Source organism: Phyllobates terribilis, unplaced genomic scaffold (genome assembly GCF_046119375.1).
Source record: "Phyllobates terribilis strain yellow unplaced genomic scaffold, ASM4611937v1 Scaffold_7__3_contigs__length_470593459, whole genome shotgun sequence".
Taxonomy (NCBI): Eukaryota; Metazoa; Chordata; class Amphibia; order Anura; family Dendrobatidae; genus Phyllobates; species Phyllobates terribilis.
In genome coordinates, this window is record NW_027362767.1 from 319,526,422 (window position 1) to 319,550,207 (window position 23,786).

A 23,786-nucleotide genomic window follows, 5' to 3' on the forward strand; every position below is an offset into this window, starting at 1 on the left:
AGTTTCAGGCTACCCCTTTAAATTAAGAAAAAAAAATGATGCAATCTCTTTCTCGTTTCACTTCCAGTCCTTTAATATTTGTTTTCTGCTGACTGCTTGTTTTTTTTAAACACAAACACTCATGAAGCTCAACAGTTTAAGTGAGAAGATGCCTCGTAATTGAAAGCTGTTGTTATGCCTGTCCTCACTTCAAAGCCAGGAGAATGATGCAACATCCAGTTTCCCAGTCTCATTTACAGATCTGACACATACAGAGCAGCCTGTATTAGCAGTGCTGTGAAGTAGACACAAGTTAGCTTGGGCAGCACCATTTCTCGCCAAGAGCTCATTAGGAATCGTGTTTGCACTTAGTGAAATCTGCACACTTGACATCCACGGCTCACTTCAAATGAGCAACTCTCTTTTGTTATGTCCTGCTGATGATTTCAGCTCTAAAAATCCGAGCCCACTCAAAGGACCAGCTGTCAGATGAAGGCATTGGATTTAAAATAACTCACATGGGCCGTAAACCCTTAATGACTGGACTTTGCTAAACTTTGTAGAACTGAGCCAGCTCTGAGCTTTGTACGTAATTTCAACAGAGAGGTCTTTGTCTGAATTACCAGATGGACAATTAAGCTGGAGGTGCTTTGTTTGCTGTGTAAATAATTAAAATATTAGGGCGTTTTATGGAAAGATTGATAATAATAAAATTCCAATTTAATACAAATATCTTTTAAAAGCTTTACAGCCGTATATGGAATTATTATGTGGTTTAATTGTATTCAGTTCACAACTTTAATTGATGGCAATGATGGAGACAGATATTTTTCTAAGGTGAAACTGGGTTGTCTAAACTACTGCCCAGTGATTTCTTAAAGGGGTTGTCCAATGAAAACAAGTTATCACCAATCCAATGGATAGGCGATAACTAGACATGAGCAGATAAATTTGAGTAGAATTGACTTCTACAAAAATTTTTACAAAAATCTGCATTCGCCAAATGCAGAATTGTATTAATTTGTTTCCATTCAACAGTTTTTCTGAATCGTAAAGGGCCATCAAAAGGTTAAAAAAACATTTTAAAAATAATCTTTATACACACCTTAACTGTCACCTCTCCCGTCCCTCCGCTTCTCACCATCACCCGTCGCAACTTCTGATCTCTGCCGCTTGCGCTGAAATCCCCGGACCTCTCACAGTGATGAGGTCTGGAGCGTTTCTGCCCATGTGCGCACAGTATGACCTTTGCAGTACTCTCCTGGGCCTCATCAGAGCCGGCTGTCCCAGATCACTGTGAGAGGCTCAGGGATTTCAGCGCTCGCGATAGGGATCAGAAGAGAGATGAGTGGTGAGGTGAGTATAAGGATTTTTTTATTTTCTACATATTACATTTTTTATGCGCTTTATTATGGTCTAGAAGGACTCCAGAGCATTACGAGGGATATTAACTTTGTGTAGAATAACTGTCTGTGAATCAAATTCCTCGGGAAAAAAAGTGCGAACAGGTAAAATATTGCTGATAAATGAATGTCCTGATCAGCAGATTGGGGAATTTTTATCCCTGATGGGGAATGGGCGCCAGACCGCCGCTCTCTTAAATTTCTATGGAGCTACCGGAAAAAGTCAAGCTTAGCGCTTGGCAGCCCGAAATGGAATGAATAGAGCAGCGGTCGAACATGCGCACTGCCGCTTCATTCTAATGGGGATAAACGTTTCTTGATCTATATTGATTGTCATTTTGGTATAAGTTTTTCAGCAAGTGATGGTAAAATTGTCACATTGATATGGATTGAACTGCTGACATTACTAAGTTCACGAGGAGTCAGTTCAAAAGTAAGAACCAACAATAGTGTTTTTCTAAGTGTGCATTACATCTGCGCGACAGCGTGGCAAATCAGGGATGTTCATGGGCGGAGACGATTTTTTTGGGCGAACAAGTCGGAACCCCGAACACGAACACGAATTTGAAATGCCGAACAAATTCGCTCAACACTAATCAAGATGTACAAAATGTTTGTGGTTCAAAAAATAAATTTCTATAATTCTTCAAAAATTCCAGTACTGAATGCAGACGTACTTTATAATGCTCTTCTTTAGGCTTCATAATTCTGATATAAACTCTATTTGCACTTGCTGTGTTGGACATTCAGATAAATTAGTGTTACTGTCTAAGGCCACGTTAAGTATTTGACATCAGTATTTGTAAGTGAAAACCAGGAGTAGAACAATCAGAGGAAAAGTATAATGGAAACACCTCACCACTTCTGTATTTATCACCCACTCCTGGCTTACAAATACTGATGTAAAATACTGACCAAATACTGAACATGTGAACGAGGCCTGAGGATACGATCATGGTCTGTGTGCACAACAGATCACACAGACAGCACACGGACCAATGTTCGCTTATGTTCCAGTGCACATGTGGAATTGTCCACACAGACCTCAGGTCTACACGAAAAAAAAATTGCATCATGTGCTAGTCTGTTTCAATCTATGAACCAGACCATTGCATGTAACTAGTAGTTAGATCCTTTACCTCTACACATGGAGACAGTCACATCTGCAGCTTGCAAGCGTGACTGTCTAGATTTTTACTACAGCAATTGGAAGTCTTTTTAAAACATTCAGGATCTAGCGCAGTTATCCCTTATATTTCACATACAGGTGCATCTCACAAAATTAGAATATCATCAAAAAGTTAATTTATTTCAGTTTTTCAATACAAAAAGTGAAACTCATATATTACATAGAGTCATTACAAACAGGGTGATCTATTTCAAGTGATTATTTCTGTTAATGTGGATGATTATGGCTTACAGCCAATGAGAACACAAAAGTCATTATCTCAGTAAATTAGAATAATTAACAAAAAACACCTGCAAAGGTTTCCTAAGCGTTTAAAAAGGTCCCTTAGTCTGTTTCAGTAGGCTCCACAATCATGGGGAAGACTGCTGACTTGACAGATGTCCAAAAGTCAATCATTGACACTAAGTAAATGTAAAGTAAATTCTGCATTTCATTAGGAAATCAGTCTGGAGGAAGAGAGGAGAGGCCACAATCCAAGTTACTTGAGGTCTAGTGTGAAGTTTCCACAATCAGTGATGGTTTGGGGAGCCATTTCATCTGCTGGTGTAGGTCCACTGTGTTTTATCAAGACCAAAGTCAGTGCAGCCGTCTACCAGGAAATTTTAGAGCACTTCACGCTTCCCTCTGCCGACAAGCTTTTTGGAGATAGAAATGTCATTCTCCAGCAGGACTTGGCACATGTCCACACTGCCAAAAGTACCAATACCTGGTTTAAAAACAACAGTATCACTGTGCTTGATTGGACAGAAAACTCGTCTGACCTTAACCCCATAGAGAATCTATGGGGTATCGTCAAGAGGAAGATGAGAGACACCAGACCCAACAATGCAGACGAGCTGAAGGCTGCTATCAAACCAACCTGGGCTTCCGTAAGACCTCAGCAGTGCCACAGGCTGATCGCCTCCATGCCACGCCGCATTGATGCAGTAATTGATGCAAAAGGAGCCCCGACCAAGTATTGAGGGCATTTACTGAACATACATTTCGGATTTTAAAAACATTTTTCAAGCTGTTGTTATAAAGTATTCTAATTTTCTGAGATAATGACTTTTGTGTTTTCATTGGCTGTAAGCCATAATCATCAACATTAACAGAAATAAACGCTTGAAATAGATCAATCTGTTTGTAACGACTCTATATAATATTTGAGTTTCACTTTTTGTATTGAAGAACTGAAATAAATTAACTTTTTGATGATATTCTAATTTTGTGAGATGCACCTGTATCACACTCATGGCTCTGTGAAGTTTACTTCTTACAAAGATATATCTCAGGATTTAAAATCCTATGGGTGTGACTTGGGGGATGTTATTGTTTACAGGCTTTATTAGCACAATTGTAGGTTTTAAGATGAGCTGGACCACCCTCAAAACACAGTAACAAAAATGGTCAAACACAATTCTAATAACCTGAATTACATAAGGGACAAGTGACTTAGTAAATGATACTTGCTAAAACTATTATTCTGTAAAACAAACATTTTTAGAGGAGCCTGTTTTGCAACTCAAGACATCCCTAAAAGCCTTAAAACCCTATACAAATACTGACAATCTGAAACGTTTTTGGAAATCGGTGGTTTATTTGCTCCAGTACACTGTATATTTCTAATCACTGCATTCATAGTGGCATCAAGAGTCATTTGGAAAAACAATTACACCTGCCTGATTCTTGCAAAGCTAATCCAAGTAGCTTTGGCCTAGAATTGTGATTCATTTGATAGGAAAAGCTGTTAGATTTATAATAATGTCAGATTGTCCTGCAACACAAAACCAGCACAATGGAAATTCAGTAAAGTGTTGAAGGCAAGAATGGAAACCTTTTCGTAATTAAGGTTACGTGAAAAGCAAACTCCAAATTTTGTGGTAAAATCATAGTTGTGCCAGTGCCAATACAATGTGTCACCTTCTTATTAAATGCTTCACTTGGCCAGCTGTCCAGCTGTGCACATGGCAATATTCAGGCAGGCACATAGGCACGGATTCTGTATTTTCTACATTATGGGCCTTCCGTTCTTTTATTAAGTTATGCTTATTCCATTAATTTTAACTTTCCAAATAAACATTTTTTTCTCATAAAGAAGTAACCTGTGTTTTTTTTCATAGTTGATGCCAACCCTCTAAGGCATAAGAGGAAGCATTTAACTGCTCACAGACTCCTACACACGTGGATCTGCCAGTTACTTCTCTTCAACACACCATGCTTAATAGTCCCTACATTCTGGGTATGGCGACAATGTTGACTTAAGCAGAATCAGCTTGCAGTCCGGCTACAAATCCAATGTCTTTAGGCGGCCTCTGGTTTTCTCTTCCCGTTCAATGTTTTTGCGCTCAACAATGACCCTTTTCAGTCTTGTCCAGGTACAGAACCTTCACCAAGTCTTCCAGCTCTGTCCGGCAAATTCGAGTTTCACACATGTGGCTAATCTGAGCTTCACCCTCACTGAAGATTTTCCACTGGCCTAAAATTAAATAAGCAAGTAATAACTTAGAGGTTTCAAACTTAATTAGAAAGATTTGCAACACAAATTGTTAGAAATATAGTAAAGGATATGAACATTTCTATACCTGTCTCACACATCACTGCTAAAAATGGTATTGATCAGGATATATTTAATAACACAACATTTATGGATTCATGTATTCTACACTGTGTGCACAATTATTAGGCAATTTGTATTTTTGATTATTCATTTTATTATTGAACAACTACAGCGCTGTTGGTCAATCCAAAAAGTTTAATAAACCTGAAACGTGAATATTTAGAAGAGTAAAAGTGAAGTTTTGTCTTTCTTAGGAGACTATCTGTGTGTGCAGAATTATTGGGCAACTATTATTGTGCAGAATTATTATACAACTAAATGAAAAACAGAAGAAAAACTGAAATTGTTCCGCCTCAATTGTTTATTTTCACCTGTTACAGTGAGAATAATAACCAAACTCCTCAAAATGTATAAAATTTATTTTTTAGATATTTAAAAAAAATGACAGTGACCAATATAGCCACTCTTCTTTTCAATAACAGTCATAAGTCTTCCATCTTTGAAGTCTGTCAGTTTCTTAATCTGTTAATGATCAACTTTTTGGGCAGAACCAGCCTCCCAGACACTGATCAGAGAGGTGACTGTTTTCCTTCACCGTAAACCTCCTATTTAAGAAGGGCCCACAAGTTCTCAATAGGATTTAGGTCAAGCGAGGAAGGTGCCATGTCATTGTTTTTTCATCTATAAGGCCATTAGTGGCAGCTGAGCAGTGGAAACTTCGATGCTGTGATGGAGCATTGTCCTGCAAAAAAAATCATGCTTTTGTTGAAAGATGTAGACTTTTTTCCTGTACCACTGCTTGAAGAAAGTGTCTTCTAAAAACTGACAGTATGTTTGAGAGTTGATTTTGAGTCCATCTTAAACCCGATCAGGTCCAACTAGCTGGTTTTTATAATTTCCAACCCACAGCAGTACCCCACCTCCACCTTGCTGGCATCTGACTTGAAGTGGAGGTCTGTGCCCATTACTGATCCATCCACAGGCCTATCCATCTTGTCTGTTAAGAGTCACTCTCATCTCATCAGTTCATAAAACCTTTGAAAGATCTTTCATCAGACATTTCTTGACCCAGTCTTGACGTTTCCATTTCTGTATCTTGTCCAGTGGTGGTCGGGTTTCAGCCTACCTTACCTTGGCCGTGTCTCTGAGCACTGAACACCTTGTACAGTACAGACCAAAAGTTTGGACACACCTTCTCATTTAAAGATTTTTCTGTATTTTCATGACTTTGAAAATTGTACATTCACACTGAAGGCATCAAAACTATGAATTAACACATGTGGAATTATATACTTAACAAAAAAGTGTGAAACAACTGAAAATATGTCTTATATTCTAGGTTCTTCAAAGTAGCCACCTTTTGCTTTGATGACTGCTTTGCACACTCTTGGCATTCTCTTGATGAGCTTCAAGAGGCGGTCACCGGAAATGGTCTTCCAACAATCTTGAAGGAGTTCCCAGAGATGCTTAGCACTTGTTGGCCCTTTTGCCTTCACTCTGCGGTCCAGCTCACCCCAAACCATCTCGATTGGGTTCAGGTCTGGTGACTGTGGAGGCCAGGTCATCTGGCGTAGCACCCCATCACTCTCCTTCTTGGTCAAATAGCCCTTACACAGCCTGGAGGTGTGTTTGGGGTCATTGTCCTGTTGAAAAATAAATGATGGTCCAACTAAACGCAAAGCGGATGGAATAGCATGCCGTTGCAAGATGCTGTGGTAGCCATGCTGGTTCAGTATGCCTTCAATTTTGAATAAATCCCCAACAGTGTCACCAGCAAAGCACCCCCACACCATCACACCTCCTCCTCCATGCTTCACGGTGGGAACCAGGCATGTAGAGTCCATCCGTTCACCTTTTCTGCGTCGCACAAAGACACGGTGGTTGGAACCAAAGATCTCAAATTTGGACTCATCAGACCAAAGCACAGATTTCCACTGGTCTAATGTCCATTCCTTGTGTTCTTTAGCCCAGAGGTCCCCAACCGCCGGTCCGCGGACCAGGACCGGGCCGTTGGGGTTTTTCAGCCGGTCCGCGGGGAGAGGGGGCCCCTCCAGCCTCCAGCAGGGCCGCCATCAGGGCATGACTGCCCTGACTCCAGTATGGGGCCCGGCCGGTAGGAGCCCCCTCGGAGCCCCCCTCTTGTGCGTCTCTCTCCTCATGGGGCCCCCGGCCGCATGCTAAGCGCCGGGTCCGGGACATCTTAGCGCTGCGCTGCTGCGGCAGCACCTTCATGATTCCCCTGACTTCCGGTCATGTGACGGCGCCGTCACATGGCCGGAAGTCAGGAGAACCTGGTGTCAGCGATTTGGACGAGCGCCAGGATTCTGCAGGGATCGCATGGGGGTAAGTATAACAAGTTTTATTTTTTTTTAAATACAATTAACTAGGAGTGGGGGGAATGGGAGATGCACATGGGGGGAGGGGAGAGATGAGAGATGCACATGGGGGAGGGGAGAGATGAGAGATCCACATGGGGGGGAGGGGAGAGATGAGAGATGCACATGGGGGAGGGGAGAGATGAGAGATCCACATGGGGGGAGGGGAGAGATGAGAGATGCACATGGGGGGAGGGGAGAGATGAGAGATGCACATGGGGGGAGGGGAGAGATGAGAGATGCACATGGGAGGGAGGGGAGAGATGAGAGATGCACGGGGGGGTGAGAGATGCACGGGGGGGTGAGAGATGCACATGGGGGGGTTATGTTTACATAACTTTGTTGCCTTATGAAGGGCGGGGGGGGCCCCCAAAAATTTCTTGCACAGGGGCCCACTACAGTCTGTGTCCGCCCCTGGGATGAAGTAAATGCAGCTGAACAGCAGCTGTCAGGACAGCTGCCCTGTCCTGCTGCAGGGCGTGATGGGGCCTCAGTGATGCGGCTCCTGGCACAGCACATTATGTGGGGCTCCTGGCGGGGACCTGGTCTACACTATATGATAAGTATGCACTAAACTCCAAATCCCTCCATTACCCCGCCCCCATATGACCAAAGCCCCGCCCACCCCACCCCCTCCTTGCTGGGCCATGGAAAAATGATCTTGCTTCAAGCCGGTCCCTGGTGCAAAAAAGGTTGGGGACCACTGCTTTAGCCCAAACAAGTCTCTTCTGCTTGTTGCCTGTCCTTAGCAGTGGTTTCCTAGCAGCTATTTTACCACGAAGGCCTGCTGCACAAAGTCTCCTCTTAACAGTTGTTGAAGAGATGTGTCTGCTGCTAGAACTCTGTGTGGCATTGACCTGGTCTCTAATCTGAGCTGCTGTTAACCTGCGATTTCTGAGGCTGGTGACTCGGATAAACTTATCCTCAGAAGCAGAGGTGACTCTTGGTCTTCCTTTCCTGGGGCGGTCCTCATGTGAGACAGTTTCTTTGTAGCGCTTGATGGTTTTTGCAACTGCACTTGGGGACACTTTCAAAGTTTGCCCAATTTTTCGGACTGACTGACCTTCATTTCTTAAAGTAATGATGGCCACTTGGTTTTCTTTACTTAGCTGCCTTTTTCTTGCCATAATACAAATTCTAACAGTCTATTCAGTAGGACTATCAGCTGTGTATCCACCAGACTTCTGCACAACACAACTGATGGTCCCAACCCCATTTATAAGGCAAGAAATCCCACTTATTAAACCTGACAGGGCACACCTGTGAAGTGAAAACCATTTCTGGTGACTACCTATTGAAGCTCATCAAGAGAATGCCAAGAGTGTGCTAAGCAGTCATCAAAGCAAAAGGTGGCTACTTTGAAGAACCTAGAATATAAGACATATTTTCAGTCGTTTCACACTTTTTTGTTAAGTATATAATTCCACATGTGTTAATTCATAGTTTTGATGCCTTCAGTGTGAATGTACAATTTTCAAAGTCATGAAAATACAGAAAATCTTTAAATGAGAAGGTGTGTCCAAACTTTTGGTCTGTACTGTACTTCTGGGCTCTCCAGGGGGATTGCAGTTCTGGAATATGACAGCACTGGAGGATAATGGGGCTCCCGGTCGCTTCACATTTGATTCTTCTCAAATCTTTGGCAGTTAATGTGCCTCTTCCTTTTATCAGTACGTTTTTTGCAACGTTTGTTGACTATTTGTCTCAAAACGTTTGATGGTTCTGTCATCACAACCCAATAACTTAGCAATTTTAAGAGTGCTGCATCCATATGTAAGACTTGTAACAATTTTTGACTTTTCAGAATCACTTTTTTTGCCCTTTTTACCTGAGTAATACAAGCTGCCTAACAATTCTGCACACCATGATAAAGGGTGTTGTATCCTTAGGCAGCACACTCCCTCATTACACAAATACACATCACCTGATCTGCTTCATCCAATAAGCATTCAGGTTTATACAGGGAAGAGTTGGAAAATCTAGATAAAAATGATGATATTGTCACTTGCCTAATAATTGTGCACACAGTGTATATTTGGGTGAATATTGTAAAAATCTATAAATTCAGAAGTATTTTACAAATAACACATGTCCCGTATATAGAAATATAACAAAGGAGATGATTTAATGAGCAATAGTGACTTAAAGTAGATGAAGAAATATTCTGTATCCAACGACCATAAGAGATACAAGAGCTGTGCAGCCCCATACGTGTATAAAACCAAATGCAGATATTATCCACCAAAGGTCTAGACTTGATGCCACTTGATCACTGGGCATTGTAGCGTTTACCTGCAAGGAGGATGAAATATGAAACCCAATTTGCTTACGTATCCTTTTTGTTAGAGGCTCTTTTAAGGACTTCTTTGTACTGTGTTCATCCATGTTCATATGTCTCGTTGCACTGTACATTTTGTTTTGCAAGACCCACAGATGGCCGGACTCGGTGCTGTGTGGCAATGTTATGCGTGAGTATTGTGGTTATGGGCTGAAGGAATTAGAGGCTTTTGGGGACAGTAACATAGGAGGTATGGAGTGCAGACTAGTCCTAGGAGAAATTTGGTCCTAGTTGGGAGATAGAGTCTCGTAATGTCAAAGTGCTGTCTCACCACATTGTCAGTTGCTTTAGAGGGGAGTACATTTAAAAAGAAAGTTTGGCGCCATTTGGGTTGCTGTGCTGTTTATTTACCATGTTAGGTGGTAGACCAGGGTGCAGTTGGTATGAGCAACTGATAGGCTAAGACTGGGAGCAGCAACTTGTTCCTCTGTGCAAAGAACTAGAAAGTTGCTAGATTGGAGGGGTGGATAAGTGGTCAGAAGTTGTGATAGAAAAGTCTGTGAGGAACCGCAAGAACATGTAATTTATAAGAACAAGTGCTGACTGCAGGGATAAATATTTAGTAAGGCCTAATGAGTAGGGATGGGCGGACAGCTGGAAGTTCGAGTTCTGGTACCTGACCTAAACTTTATGTAAAGTTCGGTTCGTTTACCAGAACAGTACCCAAACTTCAACCAGAACCTGAACCCCATTGAAAATAAAGGATGCCCGGACTCTGAAATAGAAAAAAATCTCTTTCTCTGCAAACTCCAAACTCTGAACACTGCGATGGACTTCCACAGAAAATCCATGTTCGGCATTCTGCCCAGGACAGTAACTGTTTAGTACGAACGCCGAACATTTCAGGTCGGGTTCGCCCATCTCTACTAATGAGTGAGTAATGGAGTGTAAGTTAGGTACCAACAACCTGGTAGTGGTCTGGGGCTGAGAGAGGTATGCTGTGAAGGAGGTGGACCAGTAAGAATTTCGTGTGGGCTGTCAGCTAAATGGTAAAGGTGCATCATTAGCCCATGCACTATTTGTTCAGTGTAAGTCTACGAGGGGCTATGAGAACAATCGGCCCAGAAGATACCAGTGAGGATGGGAGTGTGGAATTCAAACATGAGGGAGGCTGTATTCAGGTTCAGTAAGTGGCTGAGATAGTCTCTGTGGGCCTGTGGTGTCTATAGTGAATGTCTGACTATTCTGTATGACCAGGAGATAACAAGTCATGTATCATATTAGACTGTGGCAAGTGGGCTGTGAATAAGGGAGCTTAGTTAGAGACCTTGAGAGATTCACTGTCTATGTGGTAGGCTACTTTTCTGCTACTGATGGCTAGAGGAGAGACCTTGGAACGTGGTAGTTATGGAATCATTGGAAGCTTAACTTGAAATACAAGGAGCAGTGACTGAGGGACCGGAACTGTGTTGTAGAGACTGAACCCTTGAGCCTCCAAAAACCATGAGAGAAATGAAACACTTGTAGACTAAATTTCCAATAAAACGTGTCTTTTCAGGACGAGATGGACCTGAACTGTCAAGATGCTTAAAGAGACTGACACCTGACAAATTGTGGAGCATGAGACTGAGAGGTACTGTACTACTGTGTGGCCTCTGGTTCTTTCACCAAACTTCTGATACACTTTGACTTCTAAATCAATAGAGCAGTACTATGAAAAAATTGTGCAGAAATGGCAGCTGTGCAGTTTACAACCACAGCCAAAACATGGAGATAAAAAATACTACCTTGAAACAAATAATACCGTTAACAACTATGTATTACTAAAATGTCATCATTACCACGCGGATTTGAGGCTAGAACCACGAGAAATCGAACCCAGAAGATATTGCTCACCAGTCTGATGTACAATCACTCACTGTGTCACCGGGGCAGGACACCATGCAATTTAACATTGGGTCTTGTGAGAATGGATATCATCTCACTGGGAACAAGAGGTCAATGTTCTAGTAGGTATGACATACCAAGGGATAACGAGCAATAGATACGACCTCATATACTTTGGATGAAAGTCGGTAGAACCCACTGATCTTCTGATGTGTAAGGGGTCTCTGAACTCTTCTCCCGAAGTCTGGGACAGAAAAGGGTTGGGGAGTTGGACTTTTATCACTTGATATTTTAGTTTTCAGGGAAGATAAGACACCTATGGCGGCAGTTTTGTTCTCTCTTCCCGCTGAAAATACATGAACACTTGGCTGTTCCGAGCGCTTGTGTGTATGGGGGAGTCAGGGGGAGTCAGGAGAGACCGCTGTCTGTACGGCCAATATCTATCTTATGTGTTTGGCCAGCTTTAGCCAGGAACAGTAGCTGACAAAATTAACAGCCATAGCAACTAAATACTAAGTTTTGTAATCATATTACTTTTATAATATTTGTATTTCAATTATTTATGGACCTTCAACTTACAAAAAAAGTGATTTTATACTGAAATTGTTCATAACGGATTTTAGAAATCGCTGTGGAACTGTCAAATTTACACAGTGGATGAATAAGGTGAATATGCAGCAAATCTTCAGCAAAATCTGATGTTATATATTCTTCTGCAATGTCTAAACTTATGCTAGATGTAAATGTTAGAAAATTGATACATACATGTAAATGCATATGCCAAAAATATTTAATCGTTTATGCTTCGCGAATTATATAATTTGCTAACTTACTTGCTGTAGTCCGTGTTATCTGCTTAAATTCCTGTTGGTCTTCAAATTCTTCCTTAGACATTTTTTCTGTGTAAAACTGGCGCAGAACACCTACCAAATACAAGGGTTCATTGTGTTTAAGTGGAACGGAGCAAGTGTGTCTAGTCTGGCTATGAATGCTGAGTCCCGAAAGGGCAATCTCCAAATGTCTTAGTCACTCATTACCTTTCTGGATTATCCACACGTGAATTTCTGCCACAGGCGGCTCTTCTGTCATCACTGCTATTTTCCTGACTGTTTCTCCTTCCTCCAGCAATACAGACTCAAAGACAGGGATGGTGTCCTCACATAGGTAATCTTTGTCACCTGACTGTGGGTCTGGGATTTCCTCTGTTATGAGGACAAAAAACGAATACTAATCACACATTTCCACAACTAAGTAAGCTCTAAAAGTTTGATGAGTACCTCTAGCTTAGAAGTGCTCTCAATTAGAGATGGGCGAACCCAAACAGAAATGTTCAGCGCTCATACCGGACACTCAGTGTTCAAACCTGAATGCCAAACACGGACTTTCTCATGAGGTCCGGCGCAGTGTTTGGGGTAAGTCCGTGTCATGAGGTCCGGTGCAGTATTCGGGGTAAGTCCGTGGTGGCGCGGAGGAGAGAGAGAGCGGAGAAAGGAGAGAGCATTTTTTTCTCTTATAAGTTCAGGTCTCCATTATTTTCAATGGGGTTCAGATTCTGGTGGAAGTTCTGGTACTGTTCTGGTGCCCGAACCAAACTTTCTCAAAAGTTTGGGTCAGGTACCAGAACCCGAACCTCCACCAGTCCGCACATCCCAACTCTCAATACAATATTAAGAACTGCATTTTGGAAAATTCCAATTAAAGGAATTTTCTGCACATGAGAACACTTTAAAATTCAAGCACAAATGCCAGGGACCATTACAGTAAAATGTGGCGTCCCCATCAATCTTGTTAGCACTTTATGTACTGTTTTATGGCAGTCTGTGGTCTGTATTCCATTAGCAGAATACAGTCTGTGATAAACAATGGCGACTGTGGGTACTTTGTTATTCTCTTAGCTACATTGCCACAACATACAGTACCACAAGGAAGCATGTTGGAGGCATAAGGGAACCTATCACATTGGATAACGCTATTAACCTGCAGATACAGGGTTAATCTGCTAGTTAATAGCGTTAGAAAGGTACCTGGCCACTGTACTGAAACTGCGGCACGTGTAAGAAAATGAACCTTATTTGTCCTAGAAGCCACCGGCTTTCAGTCATGCAAACTTTCCGTAGCGGCTACACTCAATGCTCACAGGAAAGTGAGCGGCGGCTGTAAGCACCCTTTGGTTGACAACTTGCTCAGCAGTGCATCAGTGCAGAGTGGACTGTCAGTCAGAGTGCCAAGATTTACTAACACCCACCACTCAGTGCTGTGAGCAGTAACGGTAGCCATGCCGGCATGCTGGTATGACTGAATGCTGGCAGCTCCTGGGAGGAAGAGAGTTTATTTTTTCCAGGGAGCCGCACTTTCAGTACAGTGGCATTGCACCTCCATAACTCTATTAACCTGCAGGTTAAGTCTACATCTTCAGGTTGATAGCGTTATTCAACTTGACAGGTTCCCTTTAAGTTCAATTACATAATCTAAAAACATATAGTAATGGTCAAATATAGCTATCAGGTGCTTGAGTGACATAACATAGTATCATTTCGGAAACTGCAAAAAATGGACTATTTCATACAAACATGAGATTTGTGATTTCTTTGTGTTACTGCAAATTGAGATTCTGATTTGGCTTTTATCCTAAGTCATTTTGCACGACTCGTTAAAGGATTGATTGTGACTGGTAGGATTGCTGCTTCCAGTAGGTGGCGCTATAGAATCCAAGTCCTTTTTTTCTCTGAAGAGGCAATTTGCAGATTTGTGTTTTTGCAAAGTTTAACCGGTTCAGGACCGCCCACTGTACATAAACGTCGGCGCTGCCCGGGCTCTGTGCAGCGCCGACGTTTAAAAACGGTGGGTGGTCCCGCAGCGCTCAGGACCCCCAGGGTCCTGCTAGCGCTGCGGTACCGGTTCAGAGCGATAGCTCTGACATGTGGCATCATGGGGACCTGAATGGATTAGGTCCCCATGATGTTAACCTGTTCCTATCTTCTAGATGCCGCGATCCATAGCGATCGCGGCATTTAAAAGATAGTAACAGCTGGTGGTCGGCGATCGGGACCCCCTACATACCTCAGGAGCGACGGGGATCCCGGTGCTGTGACCTCTGACATCATTGAGACCTGATTGGCTCAGGTCTCGATGATGTCAGCGTCACACCAGCCAATCAGAGAGATCACCAGGGAAGTTTGTTTTAGCAACAAACTTTCCCGGGCGATCTGCCTGATAAATACACTGTTTCTCCTCCGATCTCAGTGAGAGAGCAGAGGAGAAACAGTGTGACAAGAGCTGTCAGCCTTGCCACTGTGAAAGTAAAAAAAATAAAATAAAAAAGAAAGTAAGAGTTAGGGTTAGTGAGTCTGTCAGATCAGTCAGTCCTGTCAGATCAGTCCTGTCAGATCTGTCAGTCAGTCAGTCCTGTCAGATCTATCAGTCAGTCAGTCCTGTCAGATCAGTCAGTCAGTCAGTCCTGTCAGATCTATCAGTCAGTCAGTCCTGTCAGATCAGTCAGTCAGTCCTGTCAGATCAGTCAGTCCTGTCAGATCTGTCAGTCAGTCAGTCCTGTCAGATCTGTCAGTCAGTCAGTCCTGTCAGATCTGTCAGTCAGTCAGTCCTGTCAGTCAGTCAGTCCTGTCAGATCTGTCAGTCCTGTCAGATCAGTCCAGTCAGTCAGTCCTGTCAGATCAGTCCTGTCAGATCTGTCAGTCAGTCAGTCCTGTCAGATCTGTCAGTCAGTCAGTCCTGTCAGATCAGTCAGTCAGTCCTGTCAGATCAGTCAGTCCTGTCAGGTCAGTCAGTCCTGTCAGATCAGTCCCGTCCGTTCAGTCCGGTCCGTTCAGTCCAGTCAAAAAATCTAAAAATAAAATGGCCCGTCAGACTTATACCGCAGAGGAGGTGAATGCCCTGCTGTGTTCTGACACTGATGACAGCGCAATCTCAGATGGAGATGTGGATTTTGAGGGCTTTAGTAGCGGCGACACTGAGAGCTCAGAAATGAGCAGTGATTCTGGTCCATCCTCAAGCCCAAGGACCAGTACAGCAATAGGGGCAAATAGCGCTACTGGAGAAACGTCTCCAAATCAGGGAACACTGCCCAGTACAAGCGCTGTCCCTGCTACTAGTGAATTGGCGCACCCCAGTGTACAAGGGGCTTTGCCACATGATCTAGCATTTCCCAGATGGGAGGCTTCGGATTCGGCTGCTCCATTCAGCCCTGATTTCAACGCCACTCCTGGTATAAATGTGGAGGTGGAAGATTTTGGACCAATTCATTTTTTTTATTTGTTTTTTTACAGACAGCTTGCTAGAGCATATTGTCGTGCAAACAAATTTATATGCATCCCAATTCATAAGCCAGAATCCCCGATCTTACTATGCTAGGGCAAATTTATGGACACCAACTAATGTCCCGGAAATAAAAAAAATTTTAGGACTTACATTTGCCATGGGGCTTGTTAAAAAACCGAGCATTCGATCCTACTGGTCCAACCACCCTGTTCAAGCCACCCCTATGTTTTCAGTCATTCTGCCTAGGACCCGTTATGAAATGCTCATGCGGTTTTGGCATTTTAACGACAATAGTCAATGCCTGCCCAAAAATGCCCCAGAACATGACAGGTTATATAAAATTAGACCCATCATTGAAAATTTGTCAGAAAAATTCTTAAGCCTCTACACCCCAACACAAAATATTTCTATAGATGAGTCCCTTGTAAAATTCAAAGGAAGACTGCACCTCAAGCAATTTATCCCATCTAAAAGGGCAAGGTTTGGAATAAAGATCTATAAAATGTGCGAAAGTTCAACCGGATACACATCCGCTTTCCGCATATATGAGGGGAAAGATAGCCAACTAAACCCACCAGGATGCCCTACTTATCTGGGGACATCTGCAAAAATTGTTTGGGAGCTGATAAGTCCATTTTTTCAAAAAGGCTACAATCTATATGTGGACAATTATTACACCAGCATACCCCTATTTAAAAGTCTGGTTGAACACAACATCGGGGCTTGTGGGACCATCCGTAAAAACCGTCAGGGGTTTCCACAACCATTGGTCAACCAAAAGTTCCAAAAGGGGCAGTCAGGGGCTGTACGCAACGGAGAGCTGCTTGCCCTGAAATATAGGGATAAGAGGGATATTTTTGTCCTCAGCTCGATCCACACAGATGCCACAAGGGCCACTGTAGAACTAGGATCCACCACTCCGAAGCAAAAACCTGTGTCAGTCATTGACTACAACAAACACATGGGGGGTGTGGACCTTGCAGACCAGGTTCTACAGCCATACCAGGTATCAAGAAAGTCCTATACCTGGTATAAAAAGTTGGTTATCTATTTGTTTCAGGTGGCCACATACAATTCTTTTGTGTTGTACAAAAAAGCAGGAAATTCAGATCCTTTTCTTGATTATCAAGAAAAGGTAATTGAAAATCTTGTCTTTCAAAGTGTTAGCCCCGCTCATCCATTAGAATCTGAGGATGTGAAAAGACTCACTGAGCGACATTTTTTGCACTTATTCCAGCAACGGAAACAAGAAGGAACCCCCAGAAAAGATGTCGTGTATGTACTAAGAGAGGAATGAGGCGTGATACCCGCTACTATTGCCCACAATGCCCATCATTGCCAGCCTTATGCGTCACTGACTGCTTTAAAATCTACCACACAGAACCACGTTTTTAAACTGTAAAAATGTATCCCAATTTGTCATTCAAACATTTGGTTCATTTAGTGAATGACATATTCGAGTAGAGCTCACTTAATTTCCAGGGGGGGTTCTCCAGAATCTAAACCTTCCATTGCGTGCTTGTTTCTGGAAATCATCCATCGAGTTAAAATGGTCACTAAACCCATAGATGAATTCCCAGAGGGGTGTCATTTCCAAAATGGGGTCACTTCAGGGGGGATTCTTTAGCTCTGGTACTCTGAAAAGTGCCAGAACAGCATAATCCCCCCTGAAGTGACCCCATTATGGAAATGACACCTCTGTGGGAATTCATCTATGGGTTTAGTGACCATTTACCTACTTATTTTCCCACCACTAGATTAATTTATACAGAGGAGTAGATTGTAAAATTCGGTCACTTGTTGTGGGTTTCCTCTGTTTAGGCACCTCAGGGGCTCTCGAAATGCAACATGGCGTCCGCTATCCATTCCAGTCAAATTTCCATTCCAAAAGTCAAATGGCGCTCCTTACCTTCCGAGCCATGCCGTGCGCCCAAACAGTGGCTTTGCACCACATATGGGGTATCAGCGTGCTCAGGAGAAATTGCACAACACATTTTGGGGTCCATTTTTTCTGGCTGCCCTTGTGAAAATTAAAAATTTGAGGCTAAAGTAGCAGTTTTGTGATAAAAATGTGTTTTTTTATTTTCACCCTTCAACATTATAAAATTGTGTGAAGCCCCTGGGGGTTCAAAGTGCTCACCACACATCTAGATAAGTTCCTTGAGGGGTCTAGTTTCCAAAATGGGGTGACTTGTTGGGGGTTTCCTCTGTTTAGGCACCTCAGGGGCTCTCCAAATGCAACATGGCGTCCGCTATCGATTCCAGTCAAATTTCCATTCCAAAAGTCAAATGGTGCTCCTTACCTTCCGAGCCATGCCGTGCGCCCAAACAGTGGCTTTGCACCACATATGGTGTATCAGCGTGCTCAGGAGAAATTGCACAACACATTTTGGGGTCCATTTTTTCTGGCTGCCCTTGTGAAAATTAAAAATTTGAGGCTAAAGTAGCAGTTTTGTGAAAAAAAGTTAAATGTTCATTGTTTTCTTCCACATTCCAAAAATTCCTGTGAAGCACCTGAAGGGTTAATAAACTTCTTGAATGTGGTTTTGAGCACCTTGAGGGGTGCAGTTTTTAGAATGGTATCACTTTTGGGTATTTTCTGTCATAAAGGCTCCTCAAAGTCACTTCAAATAAGATGTGGTCCCTAAAAAAATGTTTTTGTAAATTTTGTTGTAAAAATGAGAAATCGCTGGTCAACTTTTAACCCTTATAGCTTCCTAACAGAAAAAAAATTTGGTTCTAAAATTGTGCTGATGTGAAGTAGACATGTGGGAAATGTTATTCATTAACTATTTTGTGTGACATATCTCTCTGATTAAAGGGCATGAAAATTCAAAGTTTGAAAATTGCAAAATTTTCAAAATTTTCGCCAAATTTCCGATTTTTTCACAAATAAACGCAAGTGATATCGAAGAAATTTTACCACTATCATGAAGTACAATATGTCACAAAAAAACAATCTCAGAATCAGGGGGATCCGTTGAAGCGTTCCAGAGTAATTACCTCATAAAATGACAGTGGTCAGAATTGAAAAAATTGGCCCGGTCACGAAGGCAAAAACAGGCTCTGGCGCGAAGTGGCTAGAAAACTAAAAATACACATGCACAATCATTTTATATAGAATTCTATTACTAGAGGTAATGGGAAGCCATTAGTGAGCTGCTTTTTATAAACAAGTTTCAGTGCCATGTGCGGTAACCTCAGTCACTAGTGTCAGTCTTGGGCCCACATGAAAGCTGTATGCCGTGCCAGTGGATGATAATAGAACACAGATGGTTCCTTTATCTTAGCACAAAATCTAAGCATTGATTATAACTGACCTGTGGAAAGTCATCAAGAATTGGTCATTCTCTGTAGCCAAGTAAGCTGTGATTTATCCAAATATTAAAATTAATACGTTATAAGAATTAAATATACAGTGCAGACCAAAAGTTTGGACACACCTTCTCATTTAAAGATTTTTCTGTACTTTCATGACTATGAAAATTGTACATTCACACTGAAGGCATCAAAACTATGAATTAACACATGTGAATTATATACTTAACAAAAAAGTGTGAAACAGCTGAAAATATGTCTTATATTCTAGGTTCTTCAAAGTAGCCACCTTTTGCTTTGATGACTGCTTTGCACACTCTTGGCATTCTCTTGATGAGCTTCAAGAGGTAGTCACCGGAAATGTTTTTCACTTCACAGGTGTGCCCTGTCAGGTTTAATAAGTGGGATTTCTTGCCTTATAAATGGGGTTGGGACCATCATTTGTGTTGTGCAGAAGTCTGGTCGATACACAGCTGATAGTCCTACTGAATAGACTGTTAGAATTTGTATTATGGCAAGAAAAAAACAGCTAAGTAAAGAAAAACGAGTGGCCATCATTACTTTAAGAAATTAAGGTCAGTCAGTCCGAAAAATTGGGCAAACTTTGAAAGTGTCCCCAAGTGCAGTTGCAAAAACCATCAAGCGCTACAAGAAACTGGCTCACATGAGGACCACCCCAGGAAAGGAAGACCAAGAGTCACCTCTGCTTCTGAGGATTATCCGAGTCACCAGCCTCAGAAATCGCAGGTTAACAGCAGCTCAGATTAGAGACCAGGTCAATGCCACACAGAGTTCTAGCAGCAGACACATCTCTTCAACAACTGTTAAGAGGAGACTTTGTGCAGCAGGCCTTCATGGTAAAATAGCTGCTAGGAAACCACTGCTAAGGACAGGCAACAAGCAGCCTTACCTTACATCCTTACCTGAGAGTGAGGTACCACATCTCTGGATGAGATGCAATAACTCTGTGGCGACCGAACCCTCAGGGGCGCCACACAGGCAACAAGCAGAAGAGACTTGTTTGGGCTAAAGAACACAAGGAATGGACATTAGACCAGTGGAAATCTGTGCTTTGGTCTGATGAGTCCAAATTTGAGATCTTTGGTTCCAACCACCGTGTCTTTGTGCGACGCAGAAAAGGTGAACAAATGGACTCTACATGGCTGGTTCCCACCGTGAAACATGGAGGAGGAGGTGTGATGGTGTGGGGGTGCTTTGCTGGTGACACTGTTGGGGATTTATTCAAAATTGAAGGCATACTGAACCAGCATGGCTACCACAGCATCTCGCAGCAGCATGCTATTCCATCTGGTTTGTGTTTAGTTGGACCATCATTTATTTTTCAACAGGACAATGACCACAAACACACCTCCAGGCTGCGTAAGGTCTATCTGACCAAGAAGGAGAGTGATGGGGTGCTACGCCAGATGACCTGGCCTCCACAGTCACCAGCCCTGAACCCAATCAAGATGGTTTGGGGTGAGCTGGACCGCAGAGTGAAGGCAAAAGGGCCAACAAGTGCTAAGCATCTCTGGGAACGCCTTCAAGATTGTTGGAAGACCATTTCCGGTGACTACCTCTTGAAGCTCATCAAGAGAATGCCAAGAGTGTGCAAAGCAGTCATCAAAGCAAAAGGTGGCTACTTTGAAGAACCTAGAATATAAGACATATTTTCAGTTGTTTCACACTTTTTTGGTAAGTATATAATTCCACATGTATTAATTCATTGTTTTGATGCCTTCAATGTGAATGTACAATTTTCATAGTCATGAAAATACAGAAAAATCTTTAAATGAGAGGGTGTGTCCAAACTTTTGGTCTGTACTGTATAAAAAAAACAATGCATGTGTCTAAAATCATAAAAGCATCTTTCAGTTAATGTTACCTCATTTTCTGTTTTTTAAATAGCTTTATTCTATCCAGTGCAATTACCAATTACTGTAATTGGTATGACAGTGGGGCAAAATCATTGATTTGGCTATCAAACAGTAATATGATTCCTATACCTAACTGTTGTGCATAATTTATGCACCACTGAATTTCTGAAAAATAAAGGGTTAAATCTTAAAGAATAAAAAGTGATTGTATGTTTTGTGTAAATTGAAGAGGCTTCGAGCAGCATGTGTTGGTTTTTAAAGTATGGTCTGTACATTTTAGCATATACAGTCTGCAACAAGCCAAAGGCAGCTCATCACACTTCTTAATTTGCTATTGGAAATACATTATCTCCAAGGATTCTTAAGATTTATAAAGGATTGACTGGGCCCGCTGAACTATCATAAATAAGAGACAAAATATAGACTCTTTTTCAGTAGTAGTGCTCCCTTTTAGAACATTAGACTATTTGGGTAGGATGTTATAATCACAGTTATATATTGACCGTTCAACTATAGTACTTATATAGTGATAGTAAAGAGTATTTGACTGGCTCTATGTAGATAAATGATTATCCATGCTCAGATATCCTATGAGGAAGAAGTAGCTGGCAGTAGCTAGTGTTAGAATCTATGTATTTTACTATCGGCCATCTTGTTGTGGTTTGCTGGCTTCTAGTCTTTTCTTCTGGTGTTGAGTTTCTTGGTCACGTGATCTCTTCACTCTTTATTACTCAGCACCTGTCTCCCATTCCCCGCTAGACAACAGTGTTGTTTCGCTTGTGCTCTGGCTAAGCTGCCTTGTTAGTTCTTTGTGCTTAGGACAATTGATATCCTGGGACTTCTTGTTCCACCAGTTTTGTTTCCTTTTTATCTTCGTTTCTGCAACTTACTTTTCTTTTAGGAGGTCTCCTGTTTTTGCTCCCAGTCCTTAGAACTTTTAGGGACACCCTCTCCCCTTCCTTCAGGTCTTCGCTTGAGTTCAGTGCAGGAGTTTCGGTGGGGCTATTCACAAGGAATAGGGCACCCACCCCAGCGTAGGGTAAAGCTGAGTCTCAGTGCAGGGACAGCTTTTCCCTCCTATTCCTTAGTTCTAAGTTGCAGAACATAACAGCTAGAGGTAAAGGTATAACTATATGTAGCTCAGGATAGTGTCTAATTGGATATACTACAGGAGGACATAAGGTGACAATAAGTTAAAATACACTAAACACTCCTCAGCATTAAAATTACAACATCAAGAAGGAAAAGTTGAGGAATTATGAAAGTCACAGGATCGATAGATAAGGTAATGGTATGCAAATAATGAATAAAAGGAAACAACATTTTCAAAATGTCTCAATTTATTAAGTATTGAGTATCAGCGCTAAGTGCATAAATCCCAACACTTACACACCTTGGCTGCTATCAATGAGGTTATTCATGGTTGTCTGAGGAATGTTCTACCACACTGCATGCACTTGGGCAAATCATCAAGATCCGCGCTGGCAGCTCCCTTTGCAATTGCCGACCAATCACGTCCCAGATGTGCTCAATGGGAGACAAGTCCAGAGACGCTGCAGGCCATGGTAGCACATTTAGACCACACAAGCTGCTCACAGTAGCACGAGTAACACTTCAGAGAAATGGCCGTACCAATGGTTCCCCAATCAAATCAATGTGATGCCAAGCTGTTATTCAACCGGGAATGAAGACTAGAGGGGTCCAGCTACAATATATTATGCCACTCAACACCATAATTCTAGGAGTAGGACTGGTGTGACGCTAACCTGTGAAGGCCTTTTCATGACCTTGCCCTTGTGGTCTCCAGACCATCTTACTATAATTGTACCCAAAAGAAAATTGGACTCATTGCTGAAGAGAATAGATCTCCATTCCAGTCTTGATTTCCATATTGCTCTGCGCCATTATAACCTTTGATGAGGAATGAGGTCAATAGGACACCTGTTGCTTTTAGCCCAATGTCATGAAAATGCTTTGTGATGGTTTGTTCAGACACTGTTTGATGTGTTAATCTTGGTGTGTGGTATCCAACTTCATTAACAACACAGAATGGATCAATCATGGAACCAGTGGTGCAGCTATTTCTTCAAAGTTTCCCATGAGCCATTTATCAACACAACAACGCCAGGCCACATGTTGCTCATGCTACTGTAAGCAGCCTGCTTGGCTTAAATGTGCTATCATGGCCTGCAATGTCTCCGGACTTGTCTCCCATTGAGCACATCTAGAATGTGATTGGTTGGCAATTGCACAGGGAGCTGCCAGCAGAGGATCTTGATCATTTACCTAAGTGCATTCAACATGGCAGAACATTCCTCAGGCAAACATTGATAACCTCGTTGATTGCATGCCAAGGCATGTAAGTGTATTTAGCTGAAGACTTTAGCTTGCCACTACATTATAACTTATTACAGTAAGGCCACGTTCACACGTTCAGTATTTGGTCAGTATTTTACATCAGTATTTGTAAACCAAAACCAGGAGTGGGTTATAAATACAGAAGTGGTGACGTGTTTCTATTATAATTTTCCTCTTATTGTTCCACTTCTAATTTTGGCTTACAATACTGATGTAAAACATTGACCAAATACTGAATGTGTGAACGTGGTCTTACAGTAAACAGTAAACCAACCACTGTTTATTGCAGAATTAATTGACCACTACCT

At 42.2% G+C, this 23,786-nt stretch overlaps 1 protein-coding gene across 1 annotated transcript in view; it reads right to left on the reverse strand.

Annotated features, from left to right (window-relative positions):
* Positions 1 to 4,140: 4,140 nt before the first annotated feature.
* CHRDL1 (chordin like 1) overlaps positions 4,141 to 23,786 on the reverse strand; it is a 111,220-nt gene continuing 91,574 nt past the window's right edge. The window contains exons 8-10 of the mRNA XM_073637903.1: positions 12,688 to 12,852; positions 12,484 to 12,573; positions 4,141 to 5,029 (exon numbers count right to left, since the gene is read on the reverse strand). Of these exons, the coding sequence (XP_073494004.1) occupies positions 4,899 to 5,029; positions 12,484 to 12,573; positions 12,688 to 12,852 (386 nt within the window). The 3' untranslated portion in view covers positions 4,141 to 4,898. The remainder of the gene's footprint in view (positions 5,030 to 12,483; positions 12,574 to 12,687; positions 12,853 to 23,786) is intronic.